The sequence below is a fragment of the Sturnira hondurensis genome, unplaced genomic scaffold (genome assembly GCF_014824575.4).
Source record: "Sturnira hondurensis isolate 20B ecotype Veracruz unplaced genomic scaffold, ASM1482457v3 Scaffold0003693, whole genome shotgun sequence".
Taxonomy (NCBI): Eukaryota; Metazoa; Chordata; class Mammalia; order Chiroptera; family Phyllostomidae; genus Sturnira; species Sturnira hondurensis.
In genome coordinates, this window is record NW_028076324.1 from 8,266,967 (window position 1) to 8,290,790 (window position 23,824).

The 23,824-nt window shown below is 51.4% G+C and overlaps 1 protein-coding gene across 3 annotated transcripts in view; it reads right to left on the reverse strand.

Moving 5' to 3' along the window:
* LMNB2 (lamin B2) overlaps nt 1-9,546 on the reverse strand; it is a 23,514-nt gene extending 13,968 nt beyond the window's left edge. Inside the window, exons 1-2 of one of the 3 annotated variants that reach the window (XM_037042459.1) lie at nt 9,108-9,546; nt 2,217-2,353 (exon numbers count right to left, since the gene is read on the reverse strand). In XM_037042459.1, coding sequence (XP_036898354.1) covers nt 2,217-2,353; nt 9,108-9,311 — 341 coding nt within the window. In that variant the 5' untranslated portion in view covers nt 9,312-9,546. The remainder of the gene's footprint in view (nt 1-2,216; nt 2,354-9,107) is intronic. The other 2 variants (XM_037042456.1, XM_037042458.1) reach the window with 2 other exon arrangements.
* Between the last annotated feature and the right edge of the window lie 14,278 nt (nt 9,547-23,824).

The following is a 23,824-nucleotide window of genomic DNA, read 5'->3' on the forward strand; positions in this document are numbered from 1 at the left end:
CATAAATGCCAGTGGCCAAAGATCAGAAAAGGAAAAAGCCCCAGGCCCACAGATGCGGGCCTGAAACTAACAAGTCACATCCTAGGCCCAGAACCAGGTGAGTCCTGCTTACAAGCTAAGGGAAATGACAGTCTTGACAATGGGCACAGTTGTCACCCAAAGAAGCTGTCACAGAGCAATGGGATCAGTCTAACTAAGCCATCACAGTCACTGGGACACAGCATGACAGAGGACATCAGTAACTCAGGAGATGAAGTGGCTTGCTACACTGAAAGAACCTCATCGCTGTCTAACTGTGTCTACTCTTAGTTTAAATTACAAAGGTGGCCCTGGCTGGTGTGGCTCAGTGGACTGAGAGTGGGCCTGTGAACCAAAGGGTCGCTGGCTCGATTCCCAGTCAGGGCACATGCCTGGGTTACAGGCCAGGTGCCCAGTAGGAGGCACATGAGAGACAACCACACATTGATGTATCTCTCCCTATTATTACTCCTTTCCTTCCCATCTCTCTAAAGATAAATAAAAATCTTTTAAAAAATGGTAGAAAGACATCATGTGCCAGACTGGCCACAGCGATTCCATCTGAGTGGAGGCTCAGGGACACTTTTATTTTTCTCTTTAAACTATTTTGCATTTCCACTTTCTGGACAGCAAGCATCTATGACTCTGATGAACAGGAAAAACATGACTTCTCAGCCCAGACCAGGAACGGCACGGCCGAACGCCAACTCTGAACTCCGGTCAGTAACAATGTATAGACACTAACTTGTCAGTTGTAACAACAAGCCTCACTCACTAAAACCAGATGTTGACAATGAGGAAACCCAAGGGGGGATTTTCCAAAGTGAAATCTTCCACTCACTTTCCTGTAAACCCAAAACTACTAAAAAAACCCCAAACAAAAAAATCCCTATTATTTTTTAAATGTGTATTAAAAGTCCAAAAAATGCTGTAAATATGAAATATGAAGGTGGCTGTTAGAACTACAAGAGGGACTCAGACACCAGGGTCCAGGCCTCAGTCCTGATCACTGTCGAGCTAAGGGACCTGGGACAAGTCCCCGACCCAGTGCCTCAGTTTCCCCTCCATAAATGGAGATGGTGGCAGTCCAGCTGTGCTAGGGTCACTGTGAGGATGAAAGGAGGTCACGTCTGAACTTGGTATTACTTGTAGTATCCCCTTTGCTATTTAATTATTTAAAATACTTTATTAGAAAAAAATAATAAAATAAAATAAAATACTTTATTAGCCCTGGCTGGTGTGGCTCAGTAGATTGAGTGCTGGCCTGAGAACCAAAGGATTGCTGGTTCAATTCCTGGTCAGAGCACATGCCTGGATTGCAGGCCAGGTGCCCAGTGGAGGACACGTGAGAGGCAATCATACACTGAGGTTTCTCTCCCTCTTTCTCCCTTCTCCTCTGTCTAGAAATAAATAAATGAGCTTAATAAATAAATAAATAAATAAATACTTTCTTATTTCTGCTCCCACCATCACCACCACCACTTTGTTCTCCAAATTTCCAGAGCCTTTGAGCCTCGGGCAGGCAAAAGACCACACTTCGAAAATAAGAGAATGAGCTCAGCCTGAAGGTCACCTGGCTGCACCAGGTCCATTTGGGGAGAGGGTGGGGTTGGGGGGAAACTTGGTGCCAAAGTTTCCCAGGGTGGGGACCCTAAGAGGAGGCACCAAGGACGAAGGCCACCTCACTCAACTTGAGGCAGCGGGTTGGGGCCTCCGAAGGCCCCAGGGACAGGGGTTTGGCCCACCAGTGGCTCCCAAATCCAGAACAGAGGAAGGTGGCAGTGGGTCCTTGGGGAGGCTGGGCTCTGCGGCCTGAAGGAGGTGGTGGTCCCGGCACTACCAACTCCTAGATTCACTCCCAGGAAAGCTGCATGGGTCCAAAACCCTCCTTGGGCCAAATTATGTTGAGCTGGTGGGAATAGAGGTGGTCAGGGGACAGTTAGCAGGCCAGGCCACAGACGCCATCCCCGGCCACCCAGCAGCCAGGACGCCACAACCACCAGCCTCCCAGAACCCTCGGGGCCAGCTCCCAGCTCTGCCCGAGTGGGGGCATCCAACCTGAACACAGCTCCCAAGGGTCTCAAAATGACTCCACCACATGGGAGTGAACCGCATGGGGGGTTGACAAGTCCCTGCCTCACCTTACACACACCACAGCCCTGGAATCGGGGCAACATCATGCCAGCTGCACCCCCTACCTTTTGTTGGACTCTTCCACCTCGGACTTTAGCTTCCCTATTTCGATCTGCAGCTGGGCGCGTTCTCGGGCCGTCTCATCCAGCACTCTGCGGGCGTCGGCCAGCTCTGACTCATACAGCATCTTGATGCCACTTACCTGGGGAGACAGCAAGGGCCAGGTGAGGAAAACCTCTGCGACAGCAGGCGTCCCAGGCTGGCGTGCCATGACACACAGTTCCTACAAACCCCAGAAACCTCCAAACCCTGGGTGGACCCCAGGCTGCCTGACCTGCCCCTGTCACTTGTTCCCTGCCAGGTGACACCCAGCAATTGAGCACACAACTCATATTTCCCATTGGCCTCTTTGTCCCACATGTAAACATGTGGAGGTACACAGGTATACAAACACCTGTATAAACCAGGGAATAAATAAATAAATATCACCTGGGAATAAACCAGGACAGTGAGACACAACCTCACCCCCATGGGACCACTAGAACGACAAAAAGACAGACAGTGACAAGTGCTATGAGCCCCTACTCCTGGGTCGTGGGAATGGACAATGATGAAGCCGCTGAGGAAGGCGGTCGGGCGCTCGCTGAGATGGTTAAACCGAGAGTAAAGACGTAACCATCAACGCCACTGCTAGGTATCAACCCAGGAGAAATAACATTTACCAAAAAACCTGCACATGCGTGTTCACAGCAGCACGATTCCCAACCAGGAAGTGAAAACAACAGATATATATCCTTTGACAGATGATGGATACACAAATGTGGTCCCTTCACACATGAAATATCACTCAGCCATGAAAAGAGGAGATGACACTCACTACAATGTGGATGGACCTTGAACACGTGATGCTCAGGAAGAGAAGCCAGACACAAAAGGCCAGAGTGTGTGGTTCCATTTAGGTGACGTGTCCAGAACAGGCAACTCCATAGAGATCGGAAGTGAGTTATGGTTGTAAGGGGCCGGGGAGGGGATGGGAAGTGACTGCCAATGGGAAAAGGGTTTCTGTTGGGGTGAAACAATGTTCTGGAGTTAGCTCTAGCTGGTATGGCTGCTGTGGCTGAGTGGGTTGAGTGGGTTGAGTGGGTTGAGTGGCAGACTGCAAAGCAAAGGGTCGCCAGTTTGATTCCCAGCCAGAGCACATGCCTGGGTTGCAGGCCAGGTCCCCAGTAGGGGGCACTCAAGAAGCAACCACACATTGATGTTTCTCTCCCTCTCTTTTTCCCTCCCCTCCCCTCTCTAAAAAGAAATAAATAAAATGTTAAATAATAATAAAAACTGTTCTGGACTTAGACAGTAATGATGACTACATACTCTAAATATATAAAAACCACTGAACTGCAGAGTTTAATTAGCTGAACTGTATCAGATGGAAGTTCATAAATATGAACTGTATAATATTTATTTCTCGATAAAGCCACTAAGACTCCACATGGTGCTTACAAGTGAAGGCAGACAGGACAACAAGTAGACCCACTCGGGACAGCTGGCATAGACAGCTGCCCCACGTGTCGCAAAGCTACAGGACACCAGCGAGCATTTGCACTGTGGCTCAGGGTCGGCTCAGATCCTGAAAGGCCCCTGATCAGGAGTTCAGGGGAGCTGCCAAGGACTTGTCACTTGGGAGGGTGACCAATGGTCTTTGTTTGCATGGGACCGCGGGGTTTCCTGGATGTGGGTTTTCCAGGATGAAAACTGGAATGTCCTGGGCAAATCTGGACAAGGTGGGACTTAATGCCCAGTCTGAGATGCCTACCTCCCACCTTCCCAGGCCTGGTTGTCCCACCTCACTCTGGTACCTTCCCAGACCCGTCAACCCACAGGGCAGGATACAGACTCCTGGCCCCAAGATGTAAGAGAGGGAAACTGAGGCACGGAACAATAAACTGCCCTTTCCTGACCTATAAAATATGGATCAGAGCAGGTGAGCTGGGGGGGGCAATTCCGAGAGCAGAACACAGGATACAGTGCAGAGGCAGAGACAAGGCGGCTCCTCCTGCACTCTGGCCACTCCCAGCCTCCCGCCCCTACACACACACACTCAGCAAGGGCCCTCCCCCCCCACAAAAGTGGTCTCTTTGGGCCATCCCTTGCGATTCTGCCTTCCAGGAACTACCTTCCGGGATAAACCGTGAATTCACAAAAAACCACTGGCTCCACTATTCAAAGACGTGGGGCTCCTGTGCTGTGCCTGTCCTTGCCCTGTCTCCTGCCATCTCCACTTCAGGATGCTCAACTTCCATTGCCCTGAGGGAGGGGCTACAGATAAGGTCCCCTCCCCCCACTGCAGGCCTGTGGGGGGCCTTTCTCCAGCACCCTTGCCTCCCCAACAGGAGGGTCTCAGGGCTGCTGCGACACAACAGGAAAACAGGTTAGAGCTCAGGCATAAGGGAAAACCTGGCTGTAAACTTTTTGTTGTTGTTGTTGTTTGTTTGTTTTGTTCCTCATCTGAAGGCACTTTTTTTCACTGCTTTTTAGAGAGACAAGAAAAAAGAGAGAAACATGAATGCGAGAGAGAAGCATCATTCAGTTGCCTCCTGTACACACCTGGGCTGGGGATTGTACGCACTCAGGTGGGGGACCGAACCCACAACCCAGGCATGTGCCTAGACTGGGAATGGAACCTGCAACCTTTTGGTTACAGGACAGCACTCTTGGCTTTAAGTTTTTGATATTTTGTTCACCATGGACTTTTTGCATTAATTCCAATTTTTTAAAATACTTCCTTAAAATATTACTCATCCCAATCCCAGACAGACCACGTGAAGAAGACCAGAAGACCCCAACAGAGGGGCATCTAACAATTCCTACCCCACCCTCTTCACAACAGCCCAGGGCGAGAAAATTGAGGAAAGTGTCAGAAATGCCACACCTGATGGGGTCCAAAGAAATGTGACACTTGACATGCAGGACCCTGGATGGAGTCCTGGGACCTCAGGGAAGAACTACAGAAACCCAAACAAAGTGTGGGTGTCAGTTAAAGATGATGTACTGGCATTTTTAAGGTGGGTCTGAGAAATGCTAATGTAAGATGTTAACAGCAAAACCGGGGTTGGGGTACACAGGGACTCTGTTCTACCTCGGCTGTTTTTTCTTTTTTCTTTTTTTGGTAAATCCAAAACTGGCCTAAAACTAAGGTTGAGTGATTAAAAATATGTATCAGCCATCTCCGTGGCTGAGACTTTGGCATTCCCCATTAAATTCCATGCCCAAAACGAGTGCCCCAACTGCAGGCCCTGCTCCAAGGTCCTGGCCCGCCTCAGTGTCCTGTTGAAAGCACTTCGTTCTACTTGTGGAATTCTTGGGGCGGTGATCTCTACCAGGCCTGCAAACTTGGACCTGCTGAAGCTCCAGCCCGCTGCCTCTCTTTGTCTAGCCTACAAGTCCAGGATGGTTTTCACATTTTTAAATGGCTGAAGACAAAAAAAAAAAAAAAAGAAAGAAAGAAAGAAAGCTACTTTGTGACACAGGCAATTACATGAATTCCCCTTTCAGGCTGTATAAAGCTTTACTGGCACGTGGCCAGACCCGCTCCGCTGGGTCGTCCTGGCAGCCTGCCCACCAAAATGCCCAGCTCAGTGGTCATGGCTGAGCCCAGCCGGCCCCGGGCTGAGAATGACTCTGGCCCCCTTCAGAAAACATCTGCTGACCCTGGTCTACAGCACTGGGACAACTTGGGAAATTCTTGTCCAGAGAAAGACAAATAGACAACCCGAAGACTCTCTCAGACCACTGACAGGTGCTCTCCTGGCAGGCGCCCACTTTCCTGCACCTGTGACCGACGCTGCGGCCTCACTAGGGAAGCCCGGGCACCACAGCGAGAGAGAGACAACAGGGGCCTTTTTCCATGGCTTGCACAAATGCCAAACATGAGAAACCCTGACAAATGTGTGAGCACGTGTTGGCTGGGGTGGGGTGTGCATGTGTGTGCAGACGGATAACCCGAGGTGGCCTTTTCCTGTTGCCTGTGTCCCTGCAGAGACGAAACCACAGCTCTGCAGGTAAAACCCAAACACGGCTCTTGAGCTCTTGAGCGTGGGCACAAGGCCCATCATCCCAAGTGGTAGCTCCGCCTCCCAAGCTCCAGGAGCCAGCCCCTAACCCCTGTGGTCCATTTGGGGAGCGCCACGCACCACCCTCTGGGCAGCAATAGGACACCTGGGTAGGTAAGAGAAAAGAAACTGAAGCTGAGAGGAACTTAATACCAGGCTGGGGAGGCTCCCTGAAGAACTACCCTCCGGGGCCCAGGATCCTTCTCAAACAGAAATGTAGCTGCCCAGCCCCCACCTTCCAGAACCCCTCTAGTGATATCTGTAGTGGCTGTTCACCCAGTAACGCCCACTCGGCCGAGAGTATCAAACTGAAGTCCAAAGGGAAAGGCCTGGAATGCAGGCATGGCCGGGGACCAGCGAGTATGAAGGAGTGTCTGTGGCCCAAACAGCTGAGAAGCACACCCGCCGAGGGGAGCAGGGCAGTTTCAGTTTTACCTCGGTCACCTGAATTGCTTGGTTACGCTTCTAACATTTTAAAGGGCATCTTCAAAGGGTGGCCTCTCAGCCTGGACACTACAGGCACTTGGGGCCACCCTGGGCACTGGGAGGTGCCGGGAAGCATCCCTGGCCCCACCCACTCGATGCCAGGAGCACTCCCAGTCATAACAACCAGAAATGTCCCCAGACATTGGCCAGTGTCCCCTGTTGGACAGAATCACCCCAGTGAGATGACACCATACAGGTAACAGGCACACTCCTCAGTGTGACACATCCGTACCTCTCCTAGCACAGCCACCTTCCCAGGCCCCACTCATTGCCCACTTCCCACCAGCCTGAGCTGAGGCTGCTGCCCACCTAATGCCTCAGCCTAGCCCCTCACAGCCTGAAGCCTAGGCCCCACTATAGCCCAAGGCCATTTGCAGGTCACTGCCTCCTTACATCCCACTGACCACCCCACACCAGCTGCTCCAGGTCCCCGTAGCTGACCAATCGGCTCCCTCCAATGACCAGCGTTTATCACCTCACCTCCTAAGCAGCAGAGAACAAGCTGGATGAAACTCCCTGGCTCCAGCTGTGAACACGTCTGTCATAACCTAGAACGAATGCCAACCCCTCTGTGGGGGCAGGCTTACCCCCCACAGGTATCCCTTGCTCCCAGGTGTTTTATGTTAGCTTGCATTCCAGCAAGCCTCAGCAGCTGAAAAATAAGCCACACCCAGACAGACAGGGGTTGGGACCATGCCCTCCACAGAGCCCACTAGGTTCAGGGCCCTCAAAAGTCAGTGTGGAGTCTCACCCCATTTGCAGGTGGGACAACTTGGGGATGAGGGATGAGACAAGAAACCAGCTCATGTATGAGGCGCTGACCAGCCCTGCAGGGAGAAACTGGGCTGGCAACCTGAGGCCCCTTGCCCTGCTAAGGCAGGTGGCCAGTATCTGGGTGGGACAATTCTAGTCCCACTGAACAGAAAACAAAACTCACGCTCCAACCGGCTGAGTGACCTGCCCAAGGTCACACAGACTAAAAGCAGAGTCTGGACCCTGAGTTTGAATCCAATCCCCAGCAACTTGGAACACCACCACCAATCACCAGATGGTCTTCCCCTTCCAACACCCAAGCTCTGCTTTCTGAGGGAGTCCCTGTTCCAACTGTTTAAACAGGGACAAAAGAGCCCAGACAAGTGCTTCCACTGGGAACCTGTCCTGTATTCTATTCTCCTTTTACAAATCGAACAGTAACTCAGCTCCACAAACAAGCCCAAATGGTGAGTATTATTATTTCCACTTTACAGAAGAGGTAGTGAGACCCAAGGTCACACAGAGGACAAGCAACTCCCCGAAATGACCCCCCAGCTCCTCTCTTCACTTAAGCCTGTCATTTGGCCCATGTTCCCGATGAGGAAGGCGAGGCTCAGAGGATCTGGCTTTCTTTCCCACCATGCCCACGAGGGAAACATGAGGCACTCCCCTCTCACTCTGGGGAACCACCCTTGAGTTGGGACAGGACCAGCGGGAGGGAGAAAAGGAGGGGTGGGTTTGGGTAAGCCACCACAGTCCCCAGCCTGGGACAGACCCCACTGAAGAACCCCACCCCACCAACAGACCCCTACATCCTCTTAGGTGGAGGAGGTTTACCCGGCGCCTTCACCCTCAGTCCGCAGTGAAGCCCACTGTTTCTCCAAGACCTCAGGACTCCTCCTCCCCTCACATCCCCGTTGGGGGTCGGGGGTCAGGGGGTCAGGGTCTACCTGGCTCGCGCCTAAGAGTCATCAGGGTGCAGGGTCAACCGAGGACCTCCTAAATTTCCCGCCTGACACCCCCGCCCCCAGACATCAGACCCCTCCCCTAAGACCCCACCCCAGGCCTGGGCAGGAGATGGCGCCTACTGACCAACCCCCACCCAGCCTCCGAATTCCCCAGGACTCATCACAGGATCCTTGCAAAATTCAACGGACAAGTGACCACGTGAGTCGCCTAGAGACCCTTCCGCCCCTCCTCAGGGCCCCTCAAGAGAGCCTGAGTTTCCCCATCTTCTGGGAGACCAAAGAACTGTCCTCAAATTTTCTCCCAGGACGCCCGAAAACCCAAACACAACGGGAGAGACTCCCCACAACCTTTAGGGGCGGAGTCTCGCCTGGCTCACACCCCCTCCACTCAAGGGATCCCAGATTTCCTCGAATCCCTGGGTGGACAGGGCCTGCCCCATCTCCACCTGTCGCACAGTGGGACCCCCAGATCCCCTGGAGAGCCCTCAGAGAATGGTTCTGCCCAAAACTGCACCCATAGGGGATCCCCAAACACCGTTCGAGGGGCGGGGCCCTCCCCAGCATGCACACTTAGCTCAGGAACCCCCAAGTCCCCTGGGGGCCCGTTGTTGGACCCCCCCGAGGCCGGGGCCGTACCTACCTCGCGCGTGGTCACCTCCTCCCGCTCGGAGATCTTGAGGAGGAGCCGGTCGTTCTCCAGCTCCAGCGCGCGGACTCGGTCGATGTAGTGCGCCAGGCGGTCATTGAGCTCGCGCAGCTCCTCTTTCTCCTGCAACCTCGACAGGCGTGTGGGCGATAGTGGCGTGGCGGACCCGCCCACACGGCCGGCCAGCGGCGTGGCCATGGTGATGGTGGTAGTGGTGGTAGCGGTGGTGGCGGTGGTGGCGGCGGTTCAGGGCCCAGGCGGCTCCGAATGGCAGCCGCGGATCGGCGGGCTCATTCAATCCGCGCCGCCGACAAAGATGGCGCCCGCCGCCCGCTGCCGCCGACTTAAGGCATACTGGGATTTGTAGTCCGGCCGAGCGCCTCGCGGGGGATGCCGGGAGCTGTAGTTCTGGCGGGGTTGGCAGATAGGCAATTGCAGCTCCATTTCCCCGGGTGTTACTAGCTATTCATTCAACAGCTAGTGGGAGGCGCGAAGTCCAGAGCCAAATCTTTGGGCTTCAAAATCCCCACGTTGACACGGTGTGGCACTGGGTTTCTTTACAGTGTCTCAGTTTCCCTACCCGTATCACCTACCTTTCTCTTATTGTGGTGAAGAACACTTAAAAACATGCTCAGTGATCTCTCAATTATACCTGAAATCTGAAAATAATTAAAAATTTAAAACTAAGCTCATAGATACAAATGGGGGCGGACACAAAATGGATGAAGGGGTCACAAACTTCCAGTTATAAGATAAATAAGTCATGGGGACGTGATGTATAGCATGGGGCTATGATTAACAATACTTTGTATTTGAAAGTTGCTAAGAAAGTAGATCTTTAAAAGTCTCACCACAAGAAAAAAATGCAACTATGTATCGCTGTTAACTAGACTTAAGGTGGTGATCATTTCCCAATATACACAAATATCGAATTACTAGGTTGTACATTTGCAACTAATGTTATACTGTTATATTCGATACAGAAAAATACACTCCATGAAAGAAACCAGACACAAAGGCCACATACTGTATGATTCCACTTACATAAAATGTCCAAAAGAGAGGCAAGTTGATACTGTAGGGTCGGGCACGGTGCACACTCTGGTCCCATCCTCGGTGTGTGTGTGGGGGGGGAGCAGCATTGGTACACACACACACACACACACACACACCCGCTGCTCAAAGCCACAGCAGCACCGTCCCGGCCTCCTGCTGGGACAACCCAACGAATCTCCAGGCACAGCCCCGCCTCCCCTGGGGGGCAAACCCGCACCAGTCAAGAACTCCTTCGTTTCTGTTGTCCTGGAACTTGCCAGGGGAACCCCTGGCAAGAACCCCTCCCCTCGATGTGCCGCCCCGGGACACCGCCTCCCTCGGGACCCCCCCTCCCCCACCTACCCCGGGATGGGCCCTCACGGTCCGGAACACCGAAGCAGAGGGCCGGGCTCGAGACACCAAAATTACTTGGTGTCTGTGGACCCACTGTTTCTCTCCAGTAGGTAGAAATATAAAATATTTAAGACTGTTGGTGTGTAAATCAATGTATAAATTTATAGCCCTGGCTGGTGTGGCTCAGTGGATTGAGCACCGGCTGTGAACCAAAGGGTCGCGGGTTTGATTCCCAGTCAGGGAATATGCCTGGATTGTGGGCCAGGTTCCCAGTGGGGGCCACACAAGAGGCAACCACACATTGATGTTTCTCTCTCTTTCTCCCTCCCTTCCCTTCTCTAAAAATAAATAAATAAATATCTTTAAGATACGAATTTTTAAAATAAACAAATAAATAAATTTATGAGCGATGCTACAGGAGGCAGGGCCAGAGGGGAGAATATAATTGAGGTTTAGGGGCATGAGGGGCTCGCCTTTCTCGGCCTCCACCTCCCAGATGGAGCTGCAGACCACTTCTGACCGCCGCCCCGGGGCCGCTGTGCAACTCGCCCGCCCTCGAGGCTCTGCAGGGCCCCACCTGCCGCCCCCCGCGCTGGCCCCTCTCGGCACTTGCGCTCCCACCCTGGCTGCGCGGACCGGCCTGGGCCCCCTTTCCCCTCTGCTAAACAGGGTCCGGCTCCATCACTCCCGCTGCGGCTCGCTTAGCTCCAGTGAGCGCCCCCCTTGCCCCCCCCCCCGCGAGACCCCCGGGGACGGCACTTCAAGTCCCAGAAAGCCGCGCGCTTCCCGTGGGTGGGGCCCGACTCCGGCTCCGCGGCAGCATGTTTTGGAGGCGTCGGCAATTTTCAAATTTTGGCGCTGAGCGGGCGGGGCGGCCGCGGCCGCGGCCGCGGCGGTGCCCCCGCCCCCGCCCCCGCCCCTTCCCGGGACACCCGAGGTCTGCGGCCCTGGCGCAGCTGAGCCTTCGGGACCGCATCCTGGACGGGAAACTGAGGCACACAGGATTGTTGTTGCTTTTCTTTGTTCANCCTGGCTGCACGGACCGGCCTGGGCCCCCTTTCCCCTCTGCTAAACGGGGTCCGGCTCCATCACTCCCGCTGCGGCTCGCTTAGCTCCAGTGAGCGCCCCCCCTGCCCCCCCCCGCGAGACCCCCGGGGACGGCACTTCAAGTCCCAGAAAGCCGCGCGCTTCCCGTGGGTGGGGCCCGACTCCGGCTCCGCGGCCGCAGTTTTGGAGGCGTCGGCAATTTTCAAATTTTGGCGCTGAGCGGGCGGGGCGGCCGCGGCCGCGGCCGCGGCGGTGCCCCCGCCCCCGCCCCCGCCCCTTCCCGGGACACCCGAGGTCTGCGGCCCTGGCGCAGCTGAGCCTTCGGGACCGCATCCTGGACGGGAAACTGAGGCACACAGGATTGTTGTTGCTTTTCTTTGTTCAGGGAACCTGTCCCGTGATCGGAGCAGGGGCGCGGCGTGGTCCGTGTTGGAATCTGCGACCCGCTGACCTCAGGGCTCTACAAAGTCGACGACGGACTGCTGTCCGCTCCGGGGGCGGTGCGTCCCCAGGGCGGCGGGCGACGAGTCCGCGAGCCCAGGACCGCCCGGCCCGACACCCCACCCTCGGTCCGAGCCGGAGTTAGGCGCCAGATTTTTCAAAATCTCGAGGTAACGGCTGCCGCTGGCGCCCGGCCCGGACGGCGAGCCCGGATCCTGAATTCCGGAGCCTGGATCGGGGGCTCTCGGATTCCCGAGTGCAGGTTGGAGGGAACGGGTGGGGGACCGATGGGGAAGCCTGAGTCTGGGATCCCGAGTTCCGGCGCCTGGGCCTGGGGTGCGTCTGCATCTGGGCACCCCCTCGTTCCAGAGATCGAAGTGGGCGGATTCTGGAACGCAGATCCCGGAGCTTGGGAGCTGAACGTGGAATCCAGCATCAGGATTCGGGAGCCCGGGGCTGGAACGCTGTAATCCCGAGTGAGAGTTTCAAGGCAGGTAGTTCCAACACCACCTGTGTTGGACAGCTTTTTGTTAAGTGGATAAACAGAATAATGACATCAATAAATTTTGATTGATCATCTCGTGTCCTAGTACTGGGATGGGACTACATCAGAGTCCAAAACAGAGACCCTGCTCTTGGGGCGCTGACGTGGGCAGAGTACAGCACAGAGGAAACACGTACACCGAGCAAACAAGTACATGACATGATATGTTGGAAAGTGGTGAGTGTGGAGAAAGAAAGCAGGTTAACAGGGCTTGGGGTATATGGGGTAGGCACTGCATTTTTAAATAGGGGGGCTTCTTGGAGGAGGTGATATTTGAGGGAGGACTAGGAGAGAAGGCAGAGATGAACCAGCGAATATGTGGGAAGAACGCCTTCCAGAGGAAGGGACCACCATTGCAAAGTCAGGTTCTTGGTGTGGTGGGCATGGCAATGAAGGAGAACTTCCCATGATATTACTCAGACAGTAAAGAATGAATATATATGGGGGGGCAGGGCTGGGAATACAAGAAAGAAAACTGTACTTGAACAAAAGTTAAATTAAAAAAAATTTAAAAAAAGAATGAATATATATATATATTAGTGTTACCTATTGCTCTATAACAAATAGCTCTGAAACACAGTGACTTAAAGCAACCTTTCTCAGTTTCCATGGATCAGGATCTGGCAGCCACTTAGCCAGGCCATTCAGCTCAAGGCTTCACAAGGCAACAGTCAGGGCATCATCTAGGGCAGGGTGTCGGAAGGGTTCAGGTCCTTGCAGGCTGTTGGGGAAAGAGCCTCAGGTCTCTGCTAGCTGCTTTCCAGGGGCTGTCTCAGTTCCTCATCACATAAGAGAGGATCTGAGTTGGTTTTTGAAACCCTCACTGTTTGTGGTAATACAGGGGAAAGAACTGAAAAGAACCCGAATATCCATCAATTAGTACAGAACGATACCTTTGTATAGATTTACACAGTGGAATATTTATAATACAGCAGTGAAAATGAATGCAACCCAGCAACACCTATCCACAGGATAACCTCCCATACCATAAGATTGTGCAAAAAAGGCACCCTGGTTGGTGTGGCTCAGTGGACTGAGTCCCAGCCTGCAAACCAAAAAGGTCACTGGTTCGATTCTGGGTGAGAGCAAATGCCTGGGTTGCAGGTCAGGCCCCCAGGTGGGGGTGTGCAAAAGGCAACCAATCAATGTGATTCTTGCACATTGATGTTTGTTTCTCTCCCTCTCTATCTCCCTTCTTTCCCCTCTATCTAAAAAATAAATAAATAAAATCTAAAGAAGATTTTAATTTAAAAAAATTAAAAGGCAAAGTGCAGGAAAATATTTTCAGGACTGTCATTTTTATAAAATTCAAAACCTGGCCAAACTAGCTATGTTATTTATGGGTTCCCCAAACGTGAGTCTTGAAAGAAAAGGGGAGACATGGCTAACCCTGAGGTCAGCACGGTGGTTCCATCTGGGGGGAGAACAGGTGGCACGTGGCAACGGGCACACGCATGGGGTGGGGGGCTTTGACGTGGTGGCTGCGTTCTGTTTTGTAAGCCCATGGGGTTGTGTGTCTCCAGAAACTGCACGTATAAGTCATAGATGCTGTTTGGGTGTTAGATACAGTTTTTGTTTAAAAAGTGAAAGGAAAAACAACCTCACTCAGACCTCTGTGTAGAACAACACGGTCTCAATAGAAATAGAATATCCCCTCATAAAATGAAATCGTAATTAGGTGACTGGATAGAGTTTTAGCTAACACTATAGTGGTAATCATGTTGCAATATAAATGTATCAAATCAACACACCTTCAAATTATACAATGTTATATATTGAGATACTTGTATATCACAATTTTTAAAAGGAGTTTGTTTATTTATTGTTAGAGAGAGGGGAAGGGAGGGAAAAAGAGAGGGATGGAAACACTGATGTACAAGAGAAATATCCATCGGTTGCCTCTCCGAACGCCCCCATCTGGGAACCTGGCCTACAAGCCAAGCATGTGACCTGACCAGGAATTGAACCACCACCTTTTGGTTCACAGGCTGGGACTCAATCCACTGAGCTGGACCAGCCAGGGCTCAATTTTTTTTTTTTTTAAGAATATCTTAAGGCCCTGGCTGGTGTAGCTCAGTAGATTGAGCGCAGGCCTGCGAACCACACAATCGTGGTTCGATTCCCAGTCAGGGCATATGCCTGGGTTGCAGGCCAGTTCCCAGCAGGGGGCGCATGGAAGGCAACCATATATTGATATTTCTCTCCCTCTCTCTTTCCCTTCCCCTCAAAAGATAAGTTTTTAAAAAATCCTTAAGAAAAAGAATATCTTAAAAAGAAAAAATGTGACCCACATATGTTACCTTAAATTTTCTGGTCGCTGCTTTAAAAAGAGTACAAAGAAACAGGAAAGATTTATTTTTTTTTACTGTTCCATTTAACCCAATATACCCAAAATATTCTAACTAATATTGTAATCAACATAGAAAATTTACTGGTGAGATAATTTATGGGGTTTTTTTCCTACAAAGTCTTTGAAATCTGGTGTGTATTTTACACTTATTGCAACTTGGATGCTAAATTTCCAAGTTTAACAAAACAACAAAGCTGTGTTTAAAGGAAAAATACACTGTTTTCGTTTGTAGGTTTTAATTCATTAAAACTAAATTCCTAATAATATTCAGACCCTCAGTCTCACGGGCCACAAGGGCTGAGTAGCATACAGTGGCTAGGTGAAGAGGGTGCTGGGAAAGTCACCCACGTGAGGGACCGCGTGGCCTGAGCTGGGGTCAGCCCTGCACCTAGACCTGGGCTGCTCCGCCTTCTGGACCTGTGTCCACATCTTCCTTTTCTGGAATTCATGAAGCACCCAGGGCTCCCCTGTTTCCAACATCTGGGCAGCTCTGACCTCTGGTGCATCCTCCCAAAGGCAGGCTTTGCCCCCGTGTGCGTGCCCCAGGCCCTGGAGGTGGCAGCTGTTTTGTGGGAGTGTGTATTTGTGGGATGCCAGCTGCCATCTGTGTGCAGGGGAGGACCCTCACAGTAAAGGACAAACCCTGGGGAGAGAGAGACACAGAGACAGCAGGCCACAGGCTCAGGGCGGCACTGACAATTCCAAAGGTAACTCAGACTCACCAGGAAGGCTTGAATTCCGTCTACTGCTGTGTGACACACTACCCCCACATTTTATTACGTTCCCATGACTTTGTGGGTCAGGAATTCAGGCTGGGTTCAGCAGGGCGGTTCTTGTGTCTTATTTTGGGTTGACGGGAGTTAATGGGTAGTGTCCTGCTTGAGGCTGGGCTGGGGGCTTCGAGCTGCTTCGGTGGTCAGCCTGGGGCCTCAGCTGCCCCCTCCCTTTCTGTGTGACCTTAGGGTCTCTCCCACTCCTGCGGCACAGTCAAACTTCTCAACGTGGTATGTCAGGACTCACTGAGAGCCAGACAGAAGCTGCCAGTCCTCTGGAATTTTAAGCCCAAAGCTGACAGAGTGTCACTTCCCTCGTGCCCCATTGGTCAAAGCTGTCACAGACCCAACCCAGATGGAAAGGAGGGGAAATCGGATCTGCCAGTGGGAGGAATGTCCATAAATTGCAGCCATGGTTTTTTCTAACAGTTTTATTGAGATACAAGTCACATACCATACAATTCACCCTTTAAGTATAATTCAGTGGTTTTAGCCTATTCTAAAGTGGTGCGACCATCACCACAGCAAATTTTGGGCATTTTTATCGCAGTTAAAGAGACTCCGTTCTCATCTGCAGCCACTTCCCACCCGCTTCCCCCAGCCCCCTGCCCTGGACGACCAGATGCCCGCTTCCCATCCCTGCGGATGTGCCTGTTCTGGGTGTTTCACACACCTGGAACCACACACTCTGGTCTTCTGTGTCTGGTTTCTGTCCCTGGGCCTCAGCGGATGGACATTTGAGTTGTCTCTACTTTTTGGAAGTTACAGGTATCGCTGCTATTAACATTTGCAAATACACTTTTGTGTGGACGTAGGTTTTCAGTTCTGTTGGGGGGTAGGAGGGGCGTTGCCGGATCAGACAGTGATTCTGTGTTCGCCCTCTGGAGGATCCGCTGCACTTTTCCACTTGACCTTCCCACCAGTGGAGGATGTCACCCGTCCTCCCAGCACTCATTTTACCTGTCTCTCTGTGGGACCGCCCTAGAGGGTGTGAAGCAGCCACTGATAATCCCCTGGAGCATTCGTAAAACGTGCTCTGGCAGTTTGTTATCTGATGGGTGATTTTTGAATACTTAGCCGTGGGTCTGTGGCTGTCTTGGAGTCTGGCTCTGGGTCTCACACGGATCAGGGGCGGGCTTGCTGGTGGTTGGCCAAAGGATGGAGGGAGGGGTCAATCCGAAGTCTGTTTTTGGGTCAAAGCCCCTGGATTTGATGTCGCAGAGGAGGTAGGTGTGAGGGTCAGACCCACCCTACCCCTCCTGCACCCCAGGCCCCTCCACTCTTTCTGGCTGACCCCTCTGAATATCTGGCCTCCCTCCACGGGAAGCCCCCATTCTTACTGCCTGTGATGAAGTGAATGGCGTCTCCCCAAACCAACACCCACATGGAAACCTGTGCATGGAACGCTGTTTGGAAACAGAGTCTTGGCAGATACAGCTGGTTAAGATGGGGTCATCTGGATGAAAGTGGGCCCTAGTCCCAGAACTGACATCCTCGTAAAGAGAGTGGATCTGGATATGGAGGAGAGAGCTCCATGTAAAGACACAGAGACACACAGGGAGATGGCTCCTGGGGACAGAGGCGGAGACTGGAGCCATGTGTCTACAAGCCAAGGGATAGCCGGCCGCCCGGGAGGGGCCTGAGACAGATGCTCCCTCAACCCCTAAAGGAACAGCCCTTCCAACACCGTGATCTCGAACCACCCTCCAGAATCAGGAAAGAACAAATTCTTGTGGTCGTAAGCACTTCCCTGCAGCGTGTGCAGGTTTTGTTGTGCACCGCCCCTCCCCCACCCAGACTCACTCTACGACCAAGCACTTTCCTGAGTTTTCCATCATTCTAGTGAATCATTGAGCCTGAGGGTGGTTGCGGGGACCCCCTGAATTTTCAGCCAGCTGGTGTGAAGGGAGGATGGTCCTGTGGGACCCCAAAGCTGGTGTCTGAAGCGGTAGCACTCTTACTGGAACTGTGCCCTCAAAACATGCTGTTGGCTGAATTCCGTGCATCTGGAGAGACAGAAATTATCTGATGAAAAACTGTGGACTGTTCTATAAAAATGTGCACCTACTAAGCAAATTCATTTCCGTATCCTGATTGCCTAGAAATGGGTGGTTCTTTGAGTTCTTCGAACTGATGGTGACATATTTCTGGTTCCCTCACTAGTTAAATATAATCTTTGGCATATATACATTATATCATGATTCTTTCTCTCTCTCTCTTTTTTTTTGGACTGTATCCTTTTAACATAATGTGGAGGCCCTCAGAGTGATGTTGGGACACATTCAGTCATTCAACCAGCATATTTATTGAGCAACTACTATACACCAGTAATACCGAGCTGAGCAAAACAGACCAAAACTCTTGTCCTGGTGGAGCTGACATTTCAGTAGGGGCACAGATAATAATTGTGATGAATAAGTAAAATGTATAGTATGTTTAGTATGTTAATGATGATCAGTGCTAAGAAGGAAAAGGAGGTATAAAATGTGTGAGTGGGGATATGTGAGACATATGTCAGGTGTCCCCCCACCAAAAGGAGGGACAGAGCAAAGGCAAGATGACTTGGGACGGGGAAGGGTGTCCAGAGAGGGGAACCAGCAAAGGAAAGGCCTGGAGGTAGGACGTGCCTGGCATATTTGAAAGGCAACAGGAAAAGGTTGCCAGTGGTGTTTGTATTTGGAGGCTGAGCAGAGGAAGGACATGGTGAGACAGGCTCTGGAAGGGGGTTCTGGGTGCTACAGGGAGAGCCAGCAGAGGGGGCGTGGCTGCCCAGGGAGGGAGGGGCGTGGCTTCAAGTACTTCAATTTTAAGACAATTACAATAGGGAAGGTGTGGTGAGCATTTTCTTTGTGCTAAGCCCAGTACGGGTCACATTTTTTTTTTTTTTGGTGGGTTTGTTTTTTGGTTATCCTTTCAACAACCTGATTTCCCCATGAAAAGGAGTTTCAGAGAGGTTCAGTCACCGATTCAAGGACACACAGCTTGTGAATGGTGGAGGTAGGATCTGAACCAGATGGGCCCAACATCGTAGTAGAGCCCCCACAACCCTGAGCCTGGCCGTCCAGCCTCCTCACCTATCTTTTCTTTTGCCGCCTCCTGCACCTGGTGTGTCATCTCTACCTCCCGTCAGCCCACCCTGTATCACCAGCCTCTCAAAGCTCAGATAATGACTAAGCTCCTGCAGGAAGCCTCTCCCTGGGAACAGGAATCACTCTTGTTCATCTCTGAAAAAAAAAAAATACAAAAACCATGATGTCAGCAGCCAAACTCGCCCCTGCTTTGCACATGCCAATGCCTTCCTGGCACATCCGGAGTCAAATCCAGACCCCTCCCCGCAGCGGCCCAGGTCCACCTTCCTGGCCCTGTGTTCCCACTCGCTCCTCATTCACTCTGTTCCAGCCACCTGGGCCTCCCGGGGGCTCCCCAAATGTGCCAGGTACAGTCACACTGCAGAGCCCATGCAGGTGTGGTGCCTGGAACACAGCCCTTCACAGCTTCCCAAGCCTTTTTCATGTCCCTCAGGCCTCGGCTGAAAGGTCGCCTCCTTAGAGAAGCCCACCCAACCACTCCACCAAGGTAGCTATGGATCACTACCCAGGAGACCTTCAATTAATGTCTACCAGCTTGATAACAGCCCCATGTACTGGGTGGGTCCTATGCTCCGGCCAGTGTCTTCTAAGTATGGGCCAGAATGAACTCATTACATGCTCAGAACAGCCTGGATAATGTTAGGATTTCAATTTGTAGAAGGGGAAATTGAGGCATGAGGGTGTGATGGGGAAACTGATGTGCCCAAGCTCACTCCACTGGTCAGCAGGAAAGTTGGAATGCAAACCTAGGCAGTCAGATGGATCCTTGGTCACCTCTACCGTCTCCCATGTGCTATTTCGGGAGGCTATGTCAGCCCCCAATTCTCCTTACCTCAGCCCTTCATATTCCTCCTATCTGGGACTGCTCAGGCTACCATAGCGAAATGGTATAGATTGGGCAACTTAAACAACAGACATTTATGCCCTGGCTGGTGTAGCTCAGTGGATTGAGTGCCAGACTAAAGGGTCACTGGTTCAATTCCCAGTCAGGGCACATGCCTAGGTTGTGGGCCTGGTTCCAAGTTGGGGGCATGAGAGAGGTAACCATACATTGATGTATCCATCCCTCTTTTTCCCTCTCTTCCCCAATTTCTAAAAATAAATAAATATTTTTTAAAAAAGAAAAAAAAAAGCCCTGGCTGATGTAGCTCAGTGGATTGAGCACGGGCCTGCGAACCACATGATTCCCAGTCAGGGCACATGCCTGGGTTGCAGGCCAGTTCCCAGTAGGGCACTCGCAAGAGGCAACCATCGATGTTTCTCTCCTTCTCTCCTTCCCTTCCCCTCTAAAGATAAATAAATAAAATCTTTAAAAAAAAACAAAACAATACACGTTATTTCTCCCAGTTCTGGATGCTGGAAGTGCATAACCCTCCTGGTGAGGGTTACTTCCTGATTTGTAGATGGGGCACTTTCTCTTTGTATCCTTACATAGTAGAGAGAGACTGATCTCTCTTCCTCTCCTTATAAGGACACCAGTCCCACCCCAGGTACCCACCCTCATGACCTCATCCAACCCCAGTCACCTCCCAGAGGCCCCACCTCCTAAAATCAACCCACTGCCGTGAGGACTTCGGTATGTGACTTTGTAGGGGACATGAACATTAGGTCCTTGACACCTCCTACAAGGAAAGGGACCTTAGCTCTGCACTCACCTTGCTCAAACGTCCCTCCCAGGTCCTGACCCATAATCCACATTCCAGCTACCACCCTGGGAGGGAAGCCAGGATGTATCCCTCCTGGGCAGACCAACTCCTCAACTTCCTAGAGCCTTGGTTTGCCTTCTGTCCTCTGAGAACACCCCCAAAGTTTGTTTATAGGGGAGTAGGGTTTAAAAACAGGGTGTCCCAAGAAGCAAGGCTTATGTACTAGTGTGAGGCAAAAACTCAGTTACGATAAAAAATCATATTTTAGTGCAATTTAAAAAATGCATGCACAAGAACATTTTCATGCTGGAGACATTTTCAAAATTAAACAAGAAAAATAGAGACAGCATCAATCATATGTGTTTTTCCTTTCAGCCTGGGCTCCCATAGGGCCTGGTGTGGTGCTGCTACTGATCCGTTTTGGTGGAAAATTTCAATATTCCATTCACCATGGATGCTATAACATGCATTTTCACTTAAACCGTCACATAGAAAATATTATCTCATTCTGGACTAGTGGTGACAGTTGCATGGACTTGTGACTATATATTGAACTGGACATGCTAAATGGGTGAATTCTATGGTATGTGAATTAAATCATTTACAGAGTGAGAATAAAAATTATCTTAATACTGAGTTTTGGGGGGGCCCCTTAAATTTTACGCCTAAAATTTGCTCTCCTCAGCTAAAGAGGGCAAAGCAGGGCCTCAAAGAATGTGTTCAGGTCCTTCCTTTCCATCAGCCATAACAGTCTTTCCCCAGAGGCCAAGGCTTTGTCTGGACTGTGCCCTCTACCAGGAAAACAAATACTGGTCCTTCAGGGCTCACTTCGCTTTGTCTCACCCCAGTCTGACCTCCCTGGCCCACATCCCTCCACAGTCCTCTCCCTCTAGACTCCAAACATCCCATGGTAACATCCTGCCCGTCTCGGAATACCTACAGTATCTGGGAATACCCTCAGGAGACTCCAGTTCTGGGCCCTTGAACCAATAACACTCTTCCCCAGTCTCTATTCCTTCCTTGGCAAACCTGGAACAATCACACCAGTGCTACCATGGGCATTGATGTAGAAACTGCTTACAAAATGCTTACCATGTAGTAAGCACTCAATAAATGTTTGTTTATTAATATATGCAATACAGCCCTGGCTGGTGTAGCTCAGTGGATTGAGCTCGGGCCTGCGAACCAGAGGATCGTGGTTCGATTCCCAGTCAGGGCACATGCCTGGGTTGCAGGCTGGTTCCCTGCAGGCCAACTCCCAGCAGGGGACCCACGAAAGGCAACCATACATTGATGTCTCTCTGTCTCCTTCCCCTCTAAAGATAAATAAATAAATAAATAAAATCTTAAAAAAAAAGAATGACTCAACAGCAGACAGTGAAATGATCCCCTCAGGGGGGTCTGTAGGAAAAAAAAATATATATATATATGCAATACAGTACAACATTAATAAAAAGAATAATTACCCTTATGAACTCTCACTTGCAAGGTGGGAGTGGATATGCCCGTTTTTCTGTCTGGGCAAGTAAGTCCCTGCCTCACACATTCTCCTATGGGGGCTTGTGGGTCACCTGTCCTTGGGGCAGGCAGGGACATCCTTAGGGCTGGGCCTAGGGTAAAGTGAGTGAGGTGTTAGCCTCATGAGCAAAATTTAAGGTGACACCAAAAAACTCAGTCATCCAGGTATTTATTTTCATGCAATAATTAAAAACAGATCAGAATCGATGCAAAAAATAATCCATGATAAATTTAAAAAATCAAAATTGTAGATAAACAGGATCTGACCCTGAACCTTCATGGCTCACCTCTCTGGCCTTCCCTTAAGTCCTGTCTACAGTTTAAAATCTTGATATTTTATTCATCATGGGTTTTGGGGGGGCATAAGTATTGATCTTTAAAAAATATATTGCATTAGGCCCTCACTGGCTAGATCAGTTGGTTAGAGTGATGTCCCCAGATGTCAAGGGCCAAAGTTTCAAGTCCAATCCCCAGTCAGACCAGGTACAAGAAACAACCAATGAATATATAAATAAGTGGAACAACAAAGCAGTGTTTCTCTCTATATCTCTCTCAAATCAATAAATTTAAAAAAGTAAAATATTGCACTAGGATATTATTAAATGAATGTTCTATCTGTCAAGTATTTTGCATATAAAATATTGCACTGTCATCGGAGTCCCAGCCCTCCTCACCCCTCCTCACCCCAGCCAGTCTGTCTCTTCGTCTCTTTCGGTGCAGAGACCCAGATCGGCCATCAGGTGGCGCCACCACGCCTCTCAGTGCCCGAGACCTTTTGAGACTCAGGTGGGCGGCGAGGAGGCGTTGCGATGCGTCAGCTGAATCGCGAGCCGGAGAGTCTCGGGAACCGAGAGTTGGGGCCGAGGCCAGATTCCAGGCTGGCGGGGAGGGGACACAGCTGTGAGTCACCCGGGAGCCCCCGATCCTCCGTGGGAGGCAGTCCCCCGCGAGCCTGCCCGCCTGGCTCGTGAACTGCCTTCGCAGGGAGACTGAGACTGGCGGCAGTCCCTACGTGCGCCAGTTCCAGGTGCACATGTGTGGCTCCAAGAACAAGTACACGAAGGCTTAAGGCAGTAGCAGCCTCACCAAGGCTCAGTTTCCCCTTTTGCATCGTGCAGATAAAGTGTGACCCCTGCTTCCTGGGTCCTTGAAGATTAAATGAACCATGATACAGGGAACCTGGTACACTACATACTTAATACAAATCAGCGCCCACCCCAGGTGGAGGAAATAAAAGTGGCGAGCATCATTGTAAGGGAACCCTAAGTGACAGCGTGGGGCTCAAACAAGAACCATGTTCCCCCAAGCTTTCTCTCCGACCTTGATTGCTCCCCAGGCTAGGTGCTGTCAAATGATGGAACGCGAGACGCCGGCAGGGGGCGTACGGCGCACTGAGACCAGAGCCTCAGACTCACTCCCCACCCTGAAAATCTCCGCGAGTGGGGAGGGGGCGCCATAGCTCGTTACTAGGGCGCCTAGGACTTTGCAGCACCTGCTTCTGGGGACCTCGACGCGGCTTTCTGCGACCGCCTAGTGGCATTTATTCAGTGCTTATTTTGTACCCCTTATTTTATGTAATGCTTTCTGCAACCCAATGAGGCCGGTGTGCATTCTCGTAGGACAGGTGGGGAAACAGGCGGACCTTCGCAGCCCCTAATTGGGGACCTCAAGGATGCCTCCCGCAACCACCGCAGTTAATTAAACGCTTATTGTGCACTTTTTTTTTAACGCTCCCTCCAACCCAAGGAAGCCAGCATTGCTTGCCCATTAGACAGGTAGGCCCAGAGAATTTACGGTACTCATCGCCTAAGGGTCCCGCAGCCTCGAGAAACCCACCACCATCACCCGGGAGGGATCAGCCTGCAAGCAGAATCCTCTCCCCTTCCAAGACCCTAGCACAACCTGGGAAAGGTG